Source organism: Eublepharis macularius, chromosome 3 (genome assembly GCF_028583425.1).
Source record: "Eublepharis macularius isolate TG4126 chromosome 3, MPM_Emac_v1.0, whole genome shotgun sequence".
NCBI lineage: Eukaryota > Metazoa > Chordata > Lepidosauria > Squamata > Eublepharidae > Eublepharis > Eublepharis macularius.
The window spans coordinates 55,415,348-55,433,578 of NC_072792.1; the positions used below are offsets into that span (position 1 = coordinate 55,415,348).

Here is an 18,231-nt window from a genome sequence, read left to right on the forward strand (position 1 = left end):
GGAGGTAATAGGACGCTGCGGCTCTGCAGTGCCCTCTTTCTCTGGCCAGGGAGGGAGGTGAAGAGGGGAGATGACAGGAGTGTGGAAGTCTCAGCCCCACGCCGATTCTTCTCCAACGCACCGGCTTTTCCAGGCTTTTGAGGCCGGGAAACACTTTGGGGGGGGGATCCCCCTGGACTACTGTGAATTGACGTGGCCTGCATCGCACTTTAGTCAAAATCAGAACAACAGCAGAAACCTAGCTTCTTGCTGTTTTGTTGTTGCCTGAATATTTCTAGGGATTGATGGCCGCAGGGCCACTTTGCAAAGAAAAATGCACAGACTCTTGTTCTGTGGTGAGACTGCCTTGGTTGCCACACTACACAATGGGTTTTGCCTGATAGAACTAAAAGGAGCAAGAGTTAACTCAGTACTGCCTTGAAAGCATCCTTCTTTAGCTACATTAAAACAAACAAACCAGGAACCAGAAATCAAGAGGGGTGAGTGATATACCTCCAATATTATCACAATTAACTGTTTGAATCAGGCAGGCAACCTCCCAAGGAGTGCCAGTCTGTCTTGCAAGCAGATGTTCTTGCCATGCCTTCCACAGACTCCTTAAGGTGTTTGGAAGAAAATAGGCCTTTGTTTTAATTATGACCCTTCATTATATTGACACCTTGAATTTCAGGATGTGCTTCTTCTTTTTACAAAAAAGCCATGGAAGACAGAAGAATGGTTCTATCTGGGAAACGAAGAGGGAAATGATTCACAACAGCAAGAATCTATTTTAAAGGAAAACTTAATACCTTTTTTTGGTAATTTTTGTATGTTGTTTTTGTAATGGATGTGTCAGCTTGAACAATGTGATTTTCTTACTTTCCCAAATGATTAGTGGATCAGATGTGCCTTTTATATCAGTAGATCTGTGGGAAGTTATTTAATTATGAGTAACAAGCTGAACCAACAAAATCCATACTTGCTGTGCTAGAGTTCCTGTTATCCAAGCATTTAAGGGCATCTGGATTTACATGTGCCTTTCATGTGCAGAGAAAGTCTCCCTCAGCCAACCTCATTTAAATCCTGTTTCCCACCTATCTGAATGTTGGGTTAGCTAAATGCCTGGGCTGCCCCCCAGGCCGATTGGACAACTGGTGTCCTATATCTTGCTTGATATCTAACCATTCTGATGTTTTACCACTGATGGGCATTTCTTCATTTCTTGTCCACTGCAGCTTCAGAACAAAAGTGGCAAAGGTTCACCCCTGCAAAATCAGCTGCTTCTAGTAATAATTTCACTGGGAATGGACAATGGGATGTTCTCTAATTGTATCATGATCAAAAACTGCTTCCTGCTCTACATTTCCATGAGTTTAGCCAGTCATTTTGGGTAAGTTACCACTTGGTGATTTTTTTAAAAATTCACTTTTACAGATGATTTTATATGTTTACTTCAGAATTTTTATATGCATTTATTGAAAATCAGAAGCTATTCCAAAAGAAGCAAAGAGGGAACAATCTAATGTTTCCTTAAGATAATCAGTATGGAGCAGAGGCAAGATATTGGAAATGGGTAAGATCAAGCAAAGTTTCAGTCTCTGTTTTCCTATCAGTAAAACAGTACTCTGAAACAGTAAAACAGTACTCTAAAATTTTAGAATGTTCTGAAGAAAAATGCATTACAAAGCACAGGAAAAGATATATAATATCCTTTTCAGCATATCCAGGTGTATAGTAGATACTGGGGTGAGGAGATGAGCCCATTAGAGTTCTGGCCCTGGGTACTCTGGTTGGTTGGTTTTGAATGTTAATGCTGAACAAGGAAACTCAATACATCTGTATTCTCTGCTATTGCTGTAACATTCCAAAGCGAAATGCACTAATCCCTGTTATGCATATTTCCTGGAAGCAGAACTTGTTTGCACATCATCTTTTTGCTGTGGAACAAAGTAGTGTCCAGTTTTTGAGTTTGTCAACCCAACACTCCAGGCCACTAATGCCCCCAAGGCATATACTTTTTCTACGCCTAAATCAGTATCTATTATTATATTCACATTTAAAAGACCACGGTTGTGTTCTAGTACATTAGTGTTGAGACCACAGTGGTCAGAATCATGCACCTGACAGAAGGGTGGTTGGTAGTTTTCAGACTCTATGTTAGCTGAAGAAGCTGGAGATTGTTAGGACTATGGAAATAACACACACATGCATGTGCACGCGCGCGCACTCACAAATGCACTGAGTGGTGGGCAGCTGCGGGATTCAGTCCTGACTGACAGACAAGTGTAAGATAAGCACCACACAGATTGGAAAAGATCCTCCCAGGAAATTAAGGTTTTTATGAGGAACAGCCAATAAAATAAAGTTTCAGAAGAGTTCCTTGGGTTTCGAAAGCTCATTGAGGGGAAAATTTCTCTCAGAAGTAAAAAGGAGGGAAAACTCCTGAGGTAAAAGTGTGGACAAAATGGGTACCAAGAAAGCTACAAGCTGAGGGGAATCTGAGAAACAATCAGTTTGCTCTCATATTCAGGAGGTCAAAATCTCCAGAAAATATGGATACAGAGCTGGAAATTTTGAGACTTAAAGAGGTGAAGAGAGAAAATATGAATTGGAGATGGCTAGATTAAAACAAGCTAAAGGACTTCCTAAAACAGAACAAGCTAAAGAGGTAGCTAGAATACAGTAAGAAAAAGAGCTAGGGTGGCAGAAGTGCACCATGAAACTCCCCCCAAATTAGATAGCTATATAGATATAGCACCATATTTTTCCTCTTGTTAATAAGATTTTTAAAAGTTCAGGGAAATTTTGTCATGCTTGTTCTGAGGGTAGATTCTTCTGTTTAACTTTTAACTATGCAATGATCTTGTTAGGTGGCCTTAGAGGCAACCTGTTCTCTCTCAGTTCTGTTCTCATTTAAAATAAGCTTATTATGGATGACATTATAGGACTCTAGTATGGATTACTAAGAAAATGTATATGAAGAGCTGAAAGCAGTCTGAAGATCTTTCAACCAAAAACAGAAGCCATGTCACACCTTTTATAAAGACTAACTAAAATAACACAACACAATGCACCAATTTTCATGTTCTGCAGAACTCTTAATCAAACTGGATATTTAAGATCTATCTATGATCTTAAGGCCTATCTTTGTCAGCATTTTGTGTTGAAAGTTTAGCTGACTTTAGGGGGCACAGAGTGTAGTTAGTATCAAGTTGCATTCTTGGTGGGCTGGGAGTAAAAAATAGAAGCCATCCAGTTGAAAATATAGCAATGAATAAATGATAAAATGTCTTTTTTGCCTTTAGAGTACTGAGCATCAATGATGATGGTGGTGTTTTGGAAACAGGTCTTTTCTCACTCCTCCTGACACATATTAACACATTCTCTAAATCTTAATGATGTGATATGAAGGAAAATATTTAAAAAATTTTAAAATATCCAGGGCTCCTGGTTTGAAGTCTCTGCTGTACTGTGTAAACATTGACTTCCCTGCTTGCTCCTCTGGCTGCAGTCTTCTTTTCCTCTTGAAACTGTTGCCCTTTGGGTCAGAGGATCCCCAGGGACTTCAAGGGAGTCAAAGAGGGTGCTGTGGTAAGAAGGGGGAACTGACAAAAATTGCATTCCTTCTGTGAGTGGAAGTATCGACAGTGAGCGGAAAGGATGCTTCAGATCCGAGCTACTTTATTCATTAACTATTGCAAGAGAGACTCCTGTTGCTTTTTAAATATTGTATTGAGAGCAGATTTTGTGCAGTGGTTAGTGAAGGACAAGGTGCAAGGAGGCTTGAGTTCAACTTACTATTCTGCTGTCAAAGTCATTTCATGGCCTTGGACTGATCACTTATGCTCAGCTTAGCCTACATCATAATGTTATTGTGCATGTTGCTTGTTGCAGAAAGTTCAGGATAAAAACTAGATCAATACTATAACACTCAACTGATGATGAGTGGAACTTTTAATTGTAACAAGAAAGGTGATTTTAGAGGAAACATAATTAATCGTGCTGATTTTCTGGTAGCTTAGCCAGTATTTTACTATATGAAAACAATGTAACCAAAGACCAATCCAATGTTCCAAGTAACAGCTGAGCTTCGAGCATTTGAGTTTCCAGTGCTCTTCAGTGTCTCAGCTGTCAAAAATCAGAAATAATTGTAGCTGATCAAACTACAAAACAAATTGAACATATGCAAAGAGAAGCTGGTCCCCTGGAAATGTTTATTACCAAGCTCCTAGTGTACCTTAGTAGAAAATAGTATATAACAGTATATAACATATTCCAAATGATATATATAGTATAATATCTGTAAGCATGATGACTTTACATCACTTATGGGGAAAAACTGAAAGTGATGTCATTCCACTGTAGGGATTGCCAGAAACTGTGGTTTTACCGTAGAGTTTCCAACAGTTCCTAGAGCAGTGTGACATCAGAAGTGACATGACATTGTGCTGATGGCAGTTTTTACATTGATTTTTCTCCCACCAGCTGACAGAGTGGCAGTGGGGAGCAGGGGTTGCCAACATCAGCCGACGTTGCTGGCAACTCTACTTTGTCTGGTTGGCAGCATCATGTGGATGTTTATATGCACACCCATGAGACTTGGAAATCTCACACAGTTCAGAAAGTAAGGAAGGACAATAAGGAGTAGCTAGCCAGGTTCCATTATATTACTATTGTCTATATATACTAGTGTCTTGATCTGGTTAGTCCAGGCAAGCCTGATCTCATTAGATCTCAGAAGATATGCAGGGTTGGCCTTCATTAGTAATTGAATGGGAGACCACCAAGGATGACCAGGGTAACTATGTGGGCAATACCAAATAACCTCTCAATGTCTCTTTCCTTGAAAACCTCAGCAGGGGTCACCATAAGTCAGCTATGACTTGATGTCACTTTCTACCACTACATATGCTAGTATTAAATGACTGTTAGGCAATGCAAAATGAAATGGTTTTAATAATTGTTATCTCTGCCCAGGGAACTCAGTGCTGTAGCTCTGTACAGAAAGCTTGGGATCTCTAACAGAAACAACTTTGTAATCTCACTACACTACAGTTCCCAAGATGTTTTGGGAAAAGCCATGTCCAGTAAACCAGTATCAAACTGATGAAAGGTCTCTTTTTGTTTTTTTATTTTTATTATTAAATTTATATTCCACTCTCCCTGCACATGGCCTTTGCTTTAGACAAAGCACTAGTCTCAGGGTACAAAAAGAAGTCCTGTCTCTTCCTCTGCTCTACAATTCAAGGGCCAGTCTGAGTTTCTGTTGTGATTGTTACATTTAACACAATACTGAGCAAACTGTTGTTATGGGAAAGTTAGCCTAGAGGAATGAAAACTGTATCTACAGTTTCTAGATCTGAAAGTAGACCCCAGAAAGATCAGGGGCAATGTTTTATCCTAACCATTGAAGTCCAGAAAAGAATCCATTGGTTTGAAACTGCAGGCAAGTAAATGGTGACCAAACATTAAGAAGAACTTCCTCTATCTCAGTGGTTGCTGGCGAAGCAGAGGGACTGAAAGCAAACATTTCCTTTGTCCTCTGTTTGGATAATTCTTTAGCTTATCTCAAGTAGACTTGCCTGTCCGGAAGTCATGTCCTGCCTTGGAAATTTGGTCTGGGAATATGCAGAAGTTTGAATACAGACAAGATATAAAAGTATATAAAAGATATAAAAGTATTAGAGCCCCGTGGTGCAGAGTAGTAAGCAGCAGTACTGCAGCCCAAGCTCTGCTCACGACCTGCGTTCGATCCTGGCAGAAGCTGGGTTCAGGTAGCTGGCTCAAGGTTGACTCAGCCTTCCATCCTTCCGAGGTCGGTAAAATGAGTACCCAGTTTCCTGGGGGTAAAGTGTAGATAACTGGGGAAGGCAATGGCAAACCACCCCGTAAAAAGTCTGCCAAGAAAACGTCGTGGTGTGACCTCCCCCCATGGGTCAGTAATGACCCAGTGCTTGCACAGGGTACTACCTTTACCTTTTTTTATAAAAGTACCAAAAGTAGAAGTGCCAAACACTCTCCCTTCCTGCTCACCATGCATTATCATCCTGTCCAGGACAACTTTCAAAGCAACGGAATCAGGCAGCTTTATGAGACTTCTTTTAAAAAAATGGTTTAAGTTCAAAGATCCAAGGGCTCCTAATGTGAGGTAGGTGAGGAGGCCTCCTCAGCTGCTCTCAGTCGAAGGGAACAAAGCAGAATGTAAGGCTTTTATCAGAAGCACAGAGTTACTTCTCTTGGATCACCTTATCTGGAGGATTTGGGACTGTGAGGCACATTTTGCCTCTGTGGCGCCAGCGTCTTCTTGGCTCCACTAGCCTGGCGTTCCTTCCTCTGGCCAGCAGCCTGGGTGGTGCAAGAATCAGGATGTCGGTGCCTGATCTGCAGAGATCCCTGTTGGAGCTCCGTGGCACTCAACGATATATTATTCTATTTTGAGGTTAGACTAAATTGTGAATCCATGTGAATCCTTTCAACGGTTATGATTCTTAACTGCAAGTCAGCGTTTTCTAGATATTAAACTTTGCATCATCTGTTTTATACTGCATTGTAAAACTGAAGTGGGAATGTTCACAACAGGGCATGTGGCTATATTAGGTGATGTTCTGGACCCACCCTAGTTCTTTGATTCCTTTGAATACCTAAATGTAATGGCCAGAACAAAGGAAATTAGTCTTCTTAGCAAAGCTTTTCATTGAATCATAGCAAAGCAGTGTTTTTTTAATGCTGTTATAATACCAGTTTAGCAGAGTGATGCAGTCATTCTGTAGCACGCTATTTGTCCTTAAGGTTTCTCAAAAACGGTTTTAAAATTAGTAAAACTTGCTGGAGGAAAAATCCCTGTAAGCAGCTGCAAAAGTTTCTAATTCACTGCAATGTTGGCTGCAGGCTGTTCTGAGTCTTAACTCTCTCGGCAATGCAGGGGAGTGGGGAAGTGTGCGTAATACAGCAAAGAAATGCTGTCCTCATTGGAGCTGCAGGTTTAGTAACCAGCTTGTGATCTGTTTGGGGGATTCCTGAGCAGTGCCATATAAATCTCCATAAGGCTTGGTCCAATAATATTAAACTGCATTTTCAGTGTTGCCACTTGACACCTATTGTTGCTGTTTGTCACTACCAGGCACTTCAGTAATTACTTTTTGCTGTACAGTGCATTTTGTAAAAGTCATAAACAAAGATTAAAGTCCCCTGTGCTACAAATATATGATTTTTCTTAGTCCTTATAGAATCCAGAGGGACCTCTTTATTTCATAGGATATTGTACAGCTGAATTCTTTGCAAGCTGCATTGGCCAAGGAGCAGCATATAAATCCTGTACATAAATAAATCAGTAATCCAGCCAGTAGAGCTGAAGTCAGTTCATCGTAAATTTGCAATCTGGGAATGTTTCAAAACTCCGAGTTTTGAAAGTGAATTTTCAAATTGAAGACTGCTCCTCCCCAATTCATTTTGACATTAGTTTTCCTATTGTAGTGAATTACACAACTAATTATTAATTTTATTTTATTTCTTGTCAGGAAGAAAGGCTCAATATAGTATGTAAATATTTCAGAGAATACTTGGTTTTGAAGAATAGAGAAAAATGCTTTGTGCCTGAAATCCATATGCCTGAAATCCATGCCAGCTTGAGCAGATAACTCCACCTCAGTCACTTAAAATCCTTTCCTCCCAAACCTTGAAAGTTCATATAGAATCTAAAATTCAAGTATTATATACAGATATCTGACAACTATATTTAAGAATAAATGTCAGAGTTGAATATTCATAAATAAATGCAATTTGAATGAGAACTTTGTATTTGAGAATTTAAAGGAAATTCTCCACAGAATTTTTTTCAGTGCTACTTGAAGGGTTGAGATCAGAGGCTATTACCTCATATGTAGACCCATGAAATCCCTGGCACACAGATGGGCTGTTACTTTTACTGCAGATCTCTTCATGTAATGGGGTACATGCTCAGATAAGCCTTACAAATTTTTGAGTAGTTCTGTTCCAGAATATTGTTTTAAACTTGCCTGTTTCTCCATATAGGTACAGTACCGTGCTTTTAGGGTTTTTTTTTTAACTTGATGCCATAGGCTTGTGACAGAGTCAGAGCAGACCATGTGGTTTCTAACTTAATATATTATGGAGTGGGAAGAGTTTGTAGTTCTTTCAAAAGAAAAAAGGACCCTGAAGAAGCGTGCTTTGTGATCTTGGAGAAAAGTGATAGGAATGTTGTAAAATTCATTATCATTATGTTAATCACCCTGAGCCTTTTGTATTTGGGGGAGGACAGTTTATATGTTGAAATAATAAATAAAAATACACTTTCTCTATTAAAATGAGTGGAATGGCTTGTGTAAATGAGGACTTTATATATGCATGCTGGAACCATTGCATCCACAAGTGACAGGCATCTACTTTATGTACTCCATTGCTTCTTGTTGATTGCGGTAGCAATCAAACATGTTTAGCCGCTCTAGGATTTGCATAAGTAAGAAGCTACTGAACTGGCTGTGGGAAATCATTTTTTGAGTAGGGGCCCTAATCCAGCAGGAATATGTTGCATGCCTCAAACAGATGTTACATTGTGTAACCCTGCAAAATCTTGCTGCACATTGAAAACAAGAGCAGAGCCATTGTTTTGTCTTCTGAATTTAGAACTAGAGATCTGATGGCGTTTCAGAAGTGGTCTGGTTCAATACCATTATCCCCAGTTTGATTTTGTTTCTCCCTAGTTAGAAATCCTCTGATCTTTTACAGCAGTTGCTGTGGCCTTGTACCAGTTTTTCTGCATCAGTTGCATAGAAAGGCTTATAGCATATAAAATGGCATACTGGTGTCATAAAAATTGTGCAAGAGAACCATTAGTGATAGCATGGAAAGTGAGGTGAAGCAATACCAATAACACTGTCAATTAGGGTTGCAAGATGGGGTGTGACCTCATACCAGACCTCGGGGAGAGGTGGGGGGGATTTACCTTGGGGCAGCGTGATAACGTTACTGTAGGAAGTGACATCATCACACCAACACCCCCCCCCCCACACACAAACACACTCATACACTTCCATGTGCCACTCCTGGACAGCACTGTGCAGCCTCAGGAGGCCGGCATGGCATCTGGGGTGGCAGGCCACTTCTGCAGCCCAGTGGTAACATGTAACTACAAGAGGCCATCCAGGTGCCCAGGCTAGCTGGCTGGCCACTCCTGGGTGGTACTGTGCAGGAGGCCACCCAGGCATCAGGGATAGCAGGCCACTTTCCCAGCCTGGCAACAGTTGTGCACAGGAGGCTGGGCACTTGCTGGGCAACTGACTAGGAGGAGGAGGGGCCCGTCAAGGTGTCTGGTATTTGGGGGACATTTTTCCCAGACAGTCCTCCAAAATACCGGACTGTCCAGGCTAAAACTAAATATCTGGCAAACCTACTGGCAACATACAAAATGAAAAAAGCAACAAAAAATCGCCATGTTTGTGCATCCCTGTAGAGAAACCTGCATGGAATCCTAATGAGCATAGAAAAGAAAGGAATCCTGTGCAGAGTTCTACTTGCAACTGTACAAAATATTGGCATAGTGAACAAATTTTATTTGCAGAGCAAATAGTGTTTCCTCCCAGACAAGCTTCTGGCAACTTAATTTTTCATATGTTTTCTGCCTTTTCCCAGTCCTGGGGACTCTAGATCAAAACCAGGATGCTTGAACATAATAAATGAAAATTTTAAAAAATCAGATATGATGGTAGATCAAAGGATGCAGTGTGGGCTGAATTAACAGAACAGACATAGTTCACTTAATCACTTGACATCAGGCAGGTTTCAGATTTGGATCTCAGGGCCTCTTTTCAGAGGATTGTGTTTGTGAGTGTGTTTGTGTGTGGGAATATCAAGGTATAAAATAAATAAGCTGCATGTCAAGTGAGAAGGGTACAGGTATATTCAACTGGGCGTGAAATAAAGACCTTAGAGATCCTTGGCCAGTCAGATTGAGCTTGAAGGGCCAATGGTCTAATTCCTCATAAAGCAGCAAACCAAATTTATGATACATCCTGAATTTCATAAACAACTCTGGATGCAGACTCAGAGTCAAAACACTGTGCATGAACATGGGAGGGTAGCTGGCAACATACAAGAGACAGTTTTTACAGTTAGAAACCTCTGTTAGAGAGTAGAGATGACTAGATATAGGAGAACACATAACTCCCAAGGCTGCTAACTACCTCCTATTGTGTTGACTTTGATTTGTACTGTGACTTTTGTCCCTTTGTGTTTGGCTCCTTTGGTCAGATGCTAAGCACAAAACCTCTGGCTTTACCATTCTTGTAGTAGCTGTAGTGCTGATGTGCTTCTTTGTGATGCAGCTGCTGAAGTGCAACCTTTTTGGCTTGATGGTTGAATGAAATGCAACATCTGTCATGAAGGTGGTGGTTGTGCCAGAAAACCCAGGGATGGTGGGGGCAGGGGAACAGTGGTTGTGCTGGCCATGGAGGCAGCTTCACATGAGGTGGGCGAGTGGCAGGAATGGCTTCTGTTCTTCAGAGATGGGGCAGTACCACAAGACCTGGCAGCCTCCCATGGGTGCCTCATAATCAGAACACGGAGCTCCAAGCACCATTCATTGAGGTAGCGTGGCTGGTGTTGACTGAGATCAGGGCCAGAGAGAGCAAGTTTAAGGTAGGTAGCCATGTTGGTCTGCAGGAGAACAGCAGGATTTGAGTCCAGTGGCACCAGGTATCTGAAGAAGGGAGCTTTGACTCTCAAAAGCTTATACCTTGAAAATCCCGTTGTTCTCTAAAGTGCCACTGGACTCAAATCCTGGAGAGAGCAAGGGTTATCAACCGGCCAGGACAAAAATGTCCTTTCTCTTTTACTAGAGGCTTAACAAGTGGAAATTAGCATATTGACACTTTTCATGAGATGGAGGTAAATAACATCACCTGATAAATAACATCCTGTTAAGCCTCTATTAAAATGTTGAGATATTTTCTCCCCAGGCCAGTTGCAATTTCAGCCAGTGCAAGCGAATCCGGCCACTTTATTCCCATCTCTTCATCCTGTCTGTGTGAACCAGGCTTGCATCTGGTCAGTGCCTGGAGGGAAAACTGCATGGGAATCCTAAGTATACTCCCTTTCATTCTGTGCAAGAAAGGCAGGGTGAAAATATGACAAATAAGTAGCCTGTTTCAATCTAAATCAGTGTGTCCAGAGTATTCCATGTACATTATTTTAGGGTACAAGAGTAAGAACACTTTCATGGGAGTAAGCTCCATTGAATAAAATGGGGCTTACGTTTAAGTAGACCTCTTTAAGCTTGCTTCCTCAATGTCCTGCCCTAAAGTATTTGTAGTTTTGCTTCCCTAACTTTTCATTAGCTATAGAGAGACAATAAACAGTTTAAAAGAGGAATTATGATGTAGGTTTTTGTGCTGTTTCACAAACCTTCAAAACCTGTTTGACCAGAACCAACGGGATGAAAGAAATATGTGTGTACAACATGGGAAATTTCATCTTCGTGAAAAGAATAGATTCTTTTTAAGGAGGTAAAGTTTTCTCTGTGAACCATTCTGTGGAAGAATCAGGGCTGGGGAGAGAGACTGAATCTGCAGAGATCTCTGGCAATGGCTTTCTGTTGGCAGGAAATGCTGTTCATCTTGGCAAAGGTTTGCATTTCCTGTGGTATGAGATCCTTGCCTTTGGTTGAGTGATAAATGGATCCCAGAACTATCAGTGAAAAGAAGCAATTATATCAGAATCTACATTTATTCATGTCAAAAGCCATCAATCAGTTTCAATCATAGATACGGAAGAAGGCCATTAGATTAAGTAAGATTCTTCCCAATAGAGTATTTAGTAGAGTTTAAATGTTTCAGATCAAAGCTTCATAGTCTTCCAGAATATAATAATTTCAAATAGTTCCAAGATGTTTTTGTCTCCCAACCAAACAGTTTTATGCATGCTTATATACATCAGTCCCACTAAGAATCTCTCAGTTAAAATGTTGAAATTGTGGGATAGGGAAGAACTGGGCTATGTGCCAGTGCAATAAGACATCTGCATTTGTCTGTGGGATACACCGGGTCAAATCTAGATTGCTCAGCCCCAAGGCTTACTGGTTGGCCTTATGCAAGTTGCTGCCTCATAATCCAGCCTACCTCACAGAGTTGCTGTGCTACTAAAACATCTTTCTCACCGTCTTGGAAGATGCAAATAGAAGATGCAAATGTAATAGCACAATTTTTGAAAGCCCTGCAAATCTCTTCTGCCAGCACTTAGAAGCAAATAGATACCTGTACCATCAATTTAAAATCTTTGATCTTTTTGCACCTTGGTTTTGTGTTGAATTTATGTTTAGAAATTACTGAGGAGAAAATACATGCATTCTGTGTCACAGTAACGGATGTTATTTTGATGTGATACATAAATTACTTGGAATATAATAATGTATGGCCATCAGGCAAATTGCTTTGGCTGTAATCCTGAAGTTTCCTTGTGGCATTTCAGTTCCATGTCAGATTGAAGACAGGAATAACAAAATGTCTCCATGAGAAGCCTTTTTATGTAGGATTGACTACTAGATGTAGATCATCACAAGTGTATATACAGTGAAATATATTGTGTAATCACTGCATATTAGGGTTGCCAGCTCCAAGTTGGGAAATTCCTGGAGATCTGGGGGTAGGGGTGGGGTAAAACCTGGAGAAACCTGGAGGAAGTGGGGTTGAAGAGGGACAGGATCTTGGCATGGCATAATTCCATAGAGTCCACCCTCAAAAGTAGCCATTTTCTCTAGGTGAACTGATCTCTGCGGCCTGGAGACCAGTTGTAATTCCGGGAGATCTCCAGCCACTACCTGGAGGCTGGCAACCATACTGCATATGGTTGTCAACATGAACATTGCATACCAGTGCCTACACAACACTACTTTCCTTTTTTCAATTTTGTCATGTCATAGAATTATAGAATCACAAGGTTGGAAGGGACCTCTAGGGTCATTTAGGGTCTCTATGGTCAACCCCCTGCAAAATGCAGGAAATATCTCCCCCCTGACATACAGTGACCCTTACTCCATGCTCAGAAGATGGCAAAACTCCATCAGAATCCCTAGCCGAACTGGCCTGGGGAAAATTTCTACCTGACCCCAAGGTGGTGATTGGCCTTACCCTGGACATATAAGAAGGGGCCACGAGAACTAAGCACTAATGTAACCCTTCCTGCCCTCCCTCTCTGCCTAGGTTCACAGAATAAACATTGCTGTCAGATCTAGCCTCTGCTTAAAAACGTCCACAGAAGGAGAGCCCACCACCTCTCGAGGAAGCCTGGGTATGGAGCAGGGGTCACTGGGGCAGTTGGGGGGGGTAGTTGTGAATTTCCTGCATTGTGCAGGGGGTTGGACTAGATGACCCTAGAGGTACCTTCCAACCCTATGATTCTATTATTCTAAGCCTGTTCTACTGAGGGACTGCTCTGACTGTTAGGAAGTTCTTCCTAATGTTTAGCCAAAAACTCTTGATTTAATTTCAACCCATTGGTTCGGGTCCAACCTTCTGGGGCAGCAGAAAACAACTTGTCACCATCCTCTATCTGACAGCCCTTCAAGTACTTGAAGATAATTATCATATCACCTCTCTGTCGTCTCCTCTCCAAGCTAAACATACCAAGCGCCTTCAACCTTTCCTCATAGGACTTGGTCTCCAAACCATTCACCCTCTTCATTGCCCTCCTCTGGACATGATCCAGCTTGTCTATGTACTTGTGAAAATGTGGGGCCCAAAACTGAACACAATATTCTAGGTGAGGGCTAACTAGAGCAGAGTAGAGCGATACCGTCACTTCATATGATCTGGACACTATGCTTCTGTTGATACAGCCTAAAATCGCATTTGCCTTTTTAGCTACCACATCACACTGGCTGACTCATGTTCAGTGTATGGTTTACTAATACCCCTAGATCCTTTTCGCACATACTACTGCCAAGACAAGTCTCCCCCATCGTATAATTATGCATTGAATTTTCCTACCTAAATGCCCAACTTTGCATTTATCTCTGTTGAAATTCATTGTTTTAGCCCAGTTTTCCAGCCTGTCAAGACATCCTGTATCCTGACTCTGTCTTTGATCGTATTTGCTACCCCTCCCAATTTAGTATCATCTGCAAATTTAGTAAGCATTCCCTCTATTCCTTCATCCAAATCATTTATAAAAATATTGAACAGAACAGGTCCCAGGACCAATCCCTGAGGCACTCACTTGTCACTCTTCTCCAAGAGGTTAAAGATTCTTTGGGTGCCATCTGTCAACCAATTACAGATCTACCTAAGAGTAATAGGATCCAAGCCACATGTTACCAACTTGTCGACAAGGATATTATGTGGAGCCTTATCAAAAGCCTTACTGAAATTGAGATAAACTACGTCGACAGCATTCCCCTGATCCGGCAAGGTAGTAACTTTCTTAAAGAAATAGATAAGGTTAGTCTGGCATGACTTGTTCTTGAGAAACCCATGCTGGCTCTTAGTAATCACAGCCATCCTTTCTAAATGCTAAAGGACTGATTGTTTGATGATTTGTTCTAAAACTTTTCCAGGTATAAACGTCAAGCTGATAGGTCAGTAGTTACTCGGATCCTCCTTTTCCCCTTTCTTGAAGATGGGGACATTTGCCCTCATCCAATCTTCTGGAACACGTGATCTCCAAGAAATCTCAAAAATAATGGACAGAGGCTCAGAAATTATATCTGCAAGTTCTTAGTGCCCTTGGGTGCAATTCATCTGGCCCCAAGGACTTAGTTCAATTTAAAGAAACTAGGTGTTTACGTACTACCTCTATGCTGATCCTAGGCTGTAACTCCCTTCCCCCATCATATGTTCTGTTATTGCCATGGTGAGCAGCATTTCCCTTGCAGGAGAAGACTGAGGAAAAATAGGAATTGAGCAGTTCTGCCCTCTCTTCATAGCCTGTCACAATTTCACTGCCCTGTCCTTGCAAGAGGCTTACAATGCCCTTGCTCTTTTTATTACTTTGAAGATAAACAAAGAACCCTTTTTTGTTGTTTTTAGCATCTCGTGCTAGCCTAAGCTCATACTGAGCTTTAACTTTTCTAATGCTCTCCCTACAAGCTTGGGTTATTGTTTATATTCATCCTTGGTTATAAAGCCCTCCTTCCATTTCATAAATGAGTCTTTTTATTTTTCAGTTCATTAGAAAGCTGTTCATGGAGCCGCCTTGACTTCTTTAGGCTCTTTCCGTTTTTCTTTCTCATAGGAATTGTTTGTGATTGTGCCTTCAATATTTTGCCTTTAAGAAGCTCCCGCCCCTCTTGAACTTTCTTCTCCTTAAATATTTCTGACCATGGGATTCTGCCCAGCATAACTTTCAGTTTGTTGAAATTTGCTTTCCTGAAGTCCAACCTACGTGTCTGACTATGTACAACTTTTCGCTTCCTCAAGACTGTAAATTCCAAAATTATATAGTCACTGCTACCAAGGCTGCCCACTACTTTCACCCTGTCAACCAACTCTTCCTTGTTGGTGAGAATCACATCCAAGATAGCAGAACATCTTGTTTCCCTCTCCACTTTCTGAAAAATGAAGTTGTCAGCAAGACAAGTCAGGAATTTGACCTTTCATTTTTAGCAGAGTTTGACTTCCAACAGATATCTGGGTAACTGAAATCTCCCATGACTACTGTGTCACATCTCTTTGTGAACTGTGTAATTTGTTCTAGGAGTTTTCATCCAAGTCCTCTGACTGGCTTGGTAGTCTATAGCAGACCTCCTCCATAATATCACTATTATTTCTTGCTTCTTTTATTTTTACCCAGAGACTCTCACCTGAACTTCTATGCTCAGATACATGTATTTCCTCACAAGTATATATCTCCTTTACATATAATGCTACTCCTCCCCCCCTTCTTTGTTTGTCTAACCCTTTTGAACAAATTGTATTCCTCAATCCTAGTATTCCCGTTGTGTCATTCCACCAAGTTTCAGTAATGCCTATTATGTCATAGTCCCCTTCCTGTATTACGACTTCCAGTTCTTCCTGCTTGTTTCCCATACTCTGTGCATTTGTGTAGAGACATCGGAATCCCTGAGTTATATGCCCTGAGGGTTTTGTTTCTGTGCCTACCTGTGAGTTAAAGTTTCCTAGCATATGTTCCACTCTCTGCAAAGCTTGAGTGTTCTTATCTCCTGTTACAGGCTTTGAATTTTTGCCTCTCCCCACCATAGGATTTAGTTTAAAGCCGTCCTTATCAGGTTTGCAAGGGTCTTACCAAACATTTCCCCCTACCCTTGTGAGGTGCAAACCATCGCTAAATAGAAGAGCTTCATCACGGAAGTGCAAGCCACGGTCCAAAACCCCCAAAACTTTCCTGATGACACCATCTATGTAGCCAGTCATTTATTTGCAGTATTCTTCTTTTCCTTCCTAAACCACAGCCTTCAACAGGAAGAACTGATGAAAACACAACCTGCACTCCCTGGTCCTTAACCTTCTTACCCAGAGCCTCATAGTCTCTTTTAATGCATTCTAGACTGTGCCGGGCAATATCATTTGTTCCCATATGGATCAGAAAGAAGGGATAATAATATGTGGGCTTGATGAGTCTTCCTACACTTCCTGTTAATCCTGGATGAGTGCACCTTGTAGACAGCATATCTCTCAAGACGACACATCCGGTTGGCACACTTTACCCTCTACCCCTCAAGAAGGGAATCCCCAATTACCAGCACATGCCTTCTTCTGTATTGGGGAACAGAAGCTCGAGTCCTCCCATCCATAGGGGTCTGAGAAATTTCCTTTAAGGTTCAAGAAGGCTGGGGGAGTAGCCCTCGATCCAGTGGTCTAGAATCAATATCTATGGGAAGAACCTGGAACCAATTGCTTAGCATCAGAGACTCAGGATGTCTCCTGATTTTCCTGCTCCCGTGAGTTACTTTCTTCCATGTGCCCACCTCCTATATTGGGTGCTACTCCAAATCCTGAGATACCTTGCCCTCCTCCCCCTCCTCCAAATCTTGAGATACTTTTCTCTCCTCCTGTTGCCCTCTGAAAAGCACTTCATGCATTCGTCCATGAAATCGTCACCTTCCCTTGTGAAATGGAGTGTGAACAAACGTGCTCCAGGTCCCTGTATCTTCTCCTCCAGTAAGGCTACCAACTTACACTTGCTGCAAGTGTAATTGCTGTTAGTCTCAGGTAAGAACATGAACATGCCACAGACTTTGCATGTCACTGCCTCCGCTCTCTCACCAGCCATGCTGCTGCAGTCCATTTCAGAAGTAGTTCAGTTTTTATTGTACTTCCCTGTAACTCCCCTGTCAAACTGCATCTCAAGACTACTTGTAAAAGATTTGCAGAAGCAAAAAGACCCCCAAACCTTGTTTGGTAACACCTAAGAGCCACAGGGCAAGACCCTCTGGTGAGGAGGAGCCTAATTCAATTCAATGTCTGAAGTTGATCGAATCACACTTTTTAAAGTATTTAAGTGGAAGTTTTGCACACACTGAATCAGAATGCCTAACATCCATAGACTACATAGGTACTACTAATACCATTTGAATTACTGTGAGACTAAGGGCACTTTCATACAAAGACATCAGGTTCATTCTTGATTGTTGTAAGAATGAGGTGACATCATTTCAACAGGAGCACTTCAATAACAACAACAATAACATTTGATTTTTATATACTGCCCTTCAGGACTACTTAATGCCCACTCAGAGTGGTTTACAAAGTATGTTATTATTATCCCCCCCAACAATAATCACCCTGTGAGGTAGGTGGGGCTGAGAGAGCTCCTAGAAGCTGTGACTGACCCATGATCACCTAGCTGACTTCAAGTGGAGGAATGGGGAATCAAACCCGGTTCTCCCGATTAGAGTCCCAAGCTCATCCACTACACCAAACCGGCTCTCCTTAACCTGTTACATACAGCGGATTTAAACAAGAATTTAAATTTCAGATGCTGCTGCATTTTCTCGCAGCATCCGCCATTTTTTTTTTGTTCCTCTCTGTCAGTGTTGTGCTATATTGATATATTGGAAAACTGTTTCAGGTTAAAAACCCCAGATCTGGGGAATAAAAATAAAGCAGCTCATTCAGAGCTCCTGTGACTCAGAAACATAACCCCACAACAAAACTTGAAGAAAAGTGGTATTACAAAAAATGGTTCAATATCTTTATTAAAAACAGGACAACAATGTCTGAAATGGAAAATCAAAGCACTTCAGAATTAACAAGGGTTTAAAGAGCCTGCCTGTCTGAAATGCAA

At 41.4% G+C, this 18,231-nt stretch overlaps 1 protein-coding gene across 1 annotated transcript in view; it reads left to right on the forward strand.

Annotated features, from left to right (window-relative positions):
* Nucleotides 1–1,283: 1,283 nt before the first annotated feature.
* Nucleotides 1,284–18,231, forward strand: part of GABRA5 (gamma-aminobutyric acid type A receptor subunit alpha5) — a 99,953-nt gene continuing 83,005 nt past the window's right edge. Inside the window, exon 1 of the mRNA XM_054973729.1 lies at nucleotides 1,284–1,369. Within this exon, the coding sequence (XP_054829704.1) occupies nucleotides 1,284–1,369 (86 nt within the window). The remainder of the gene's footprint in view (nucleotides 1,370–18,231) is intronic.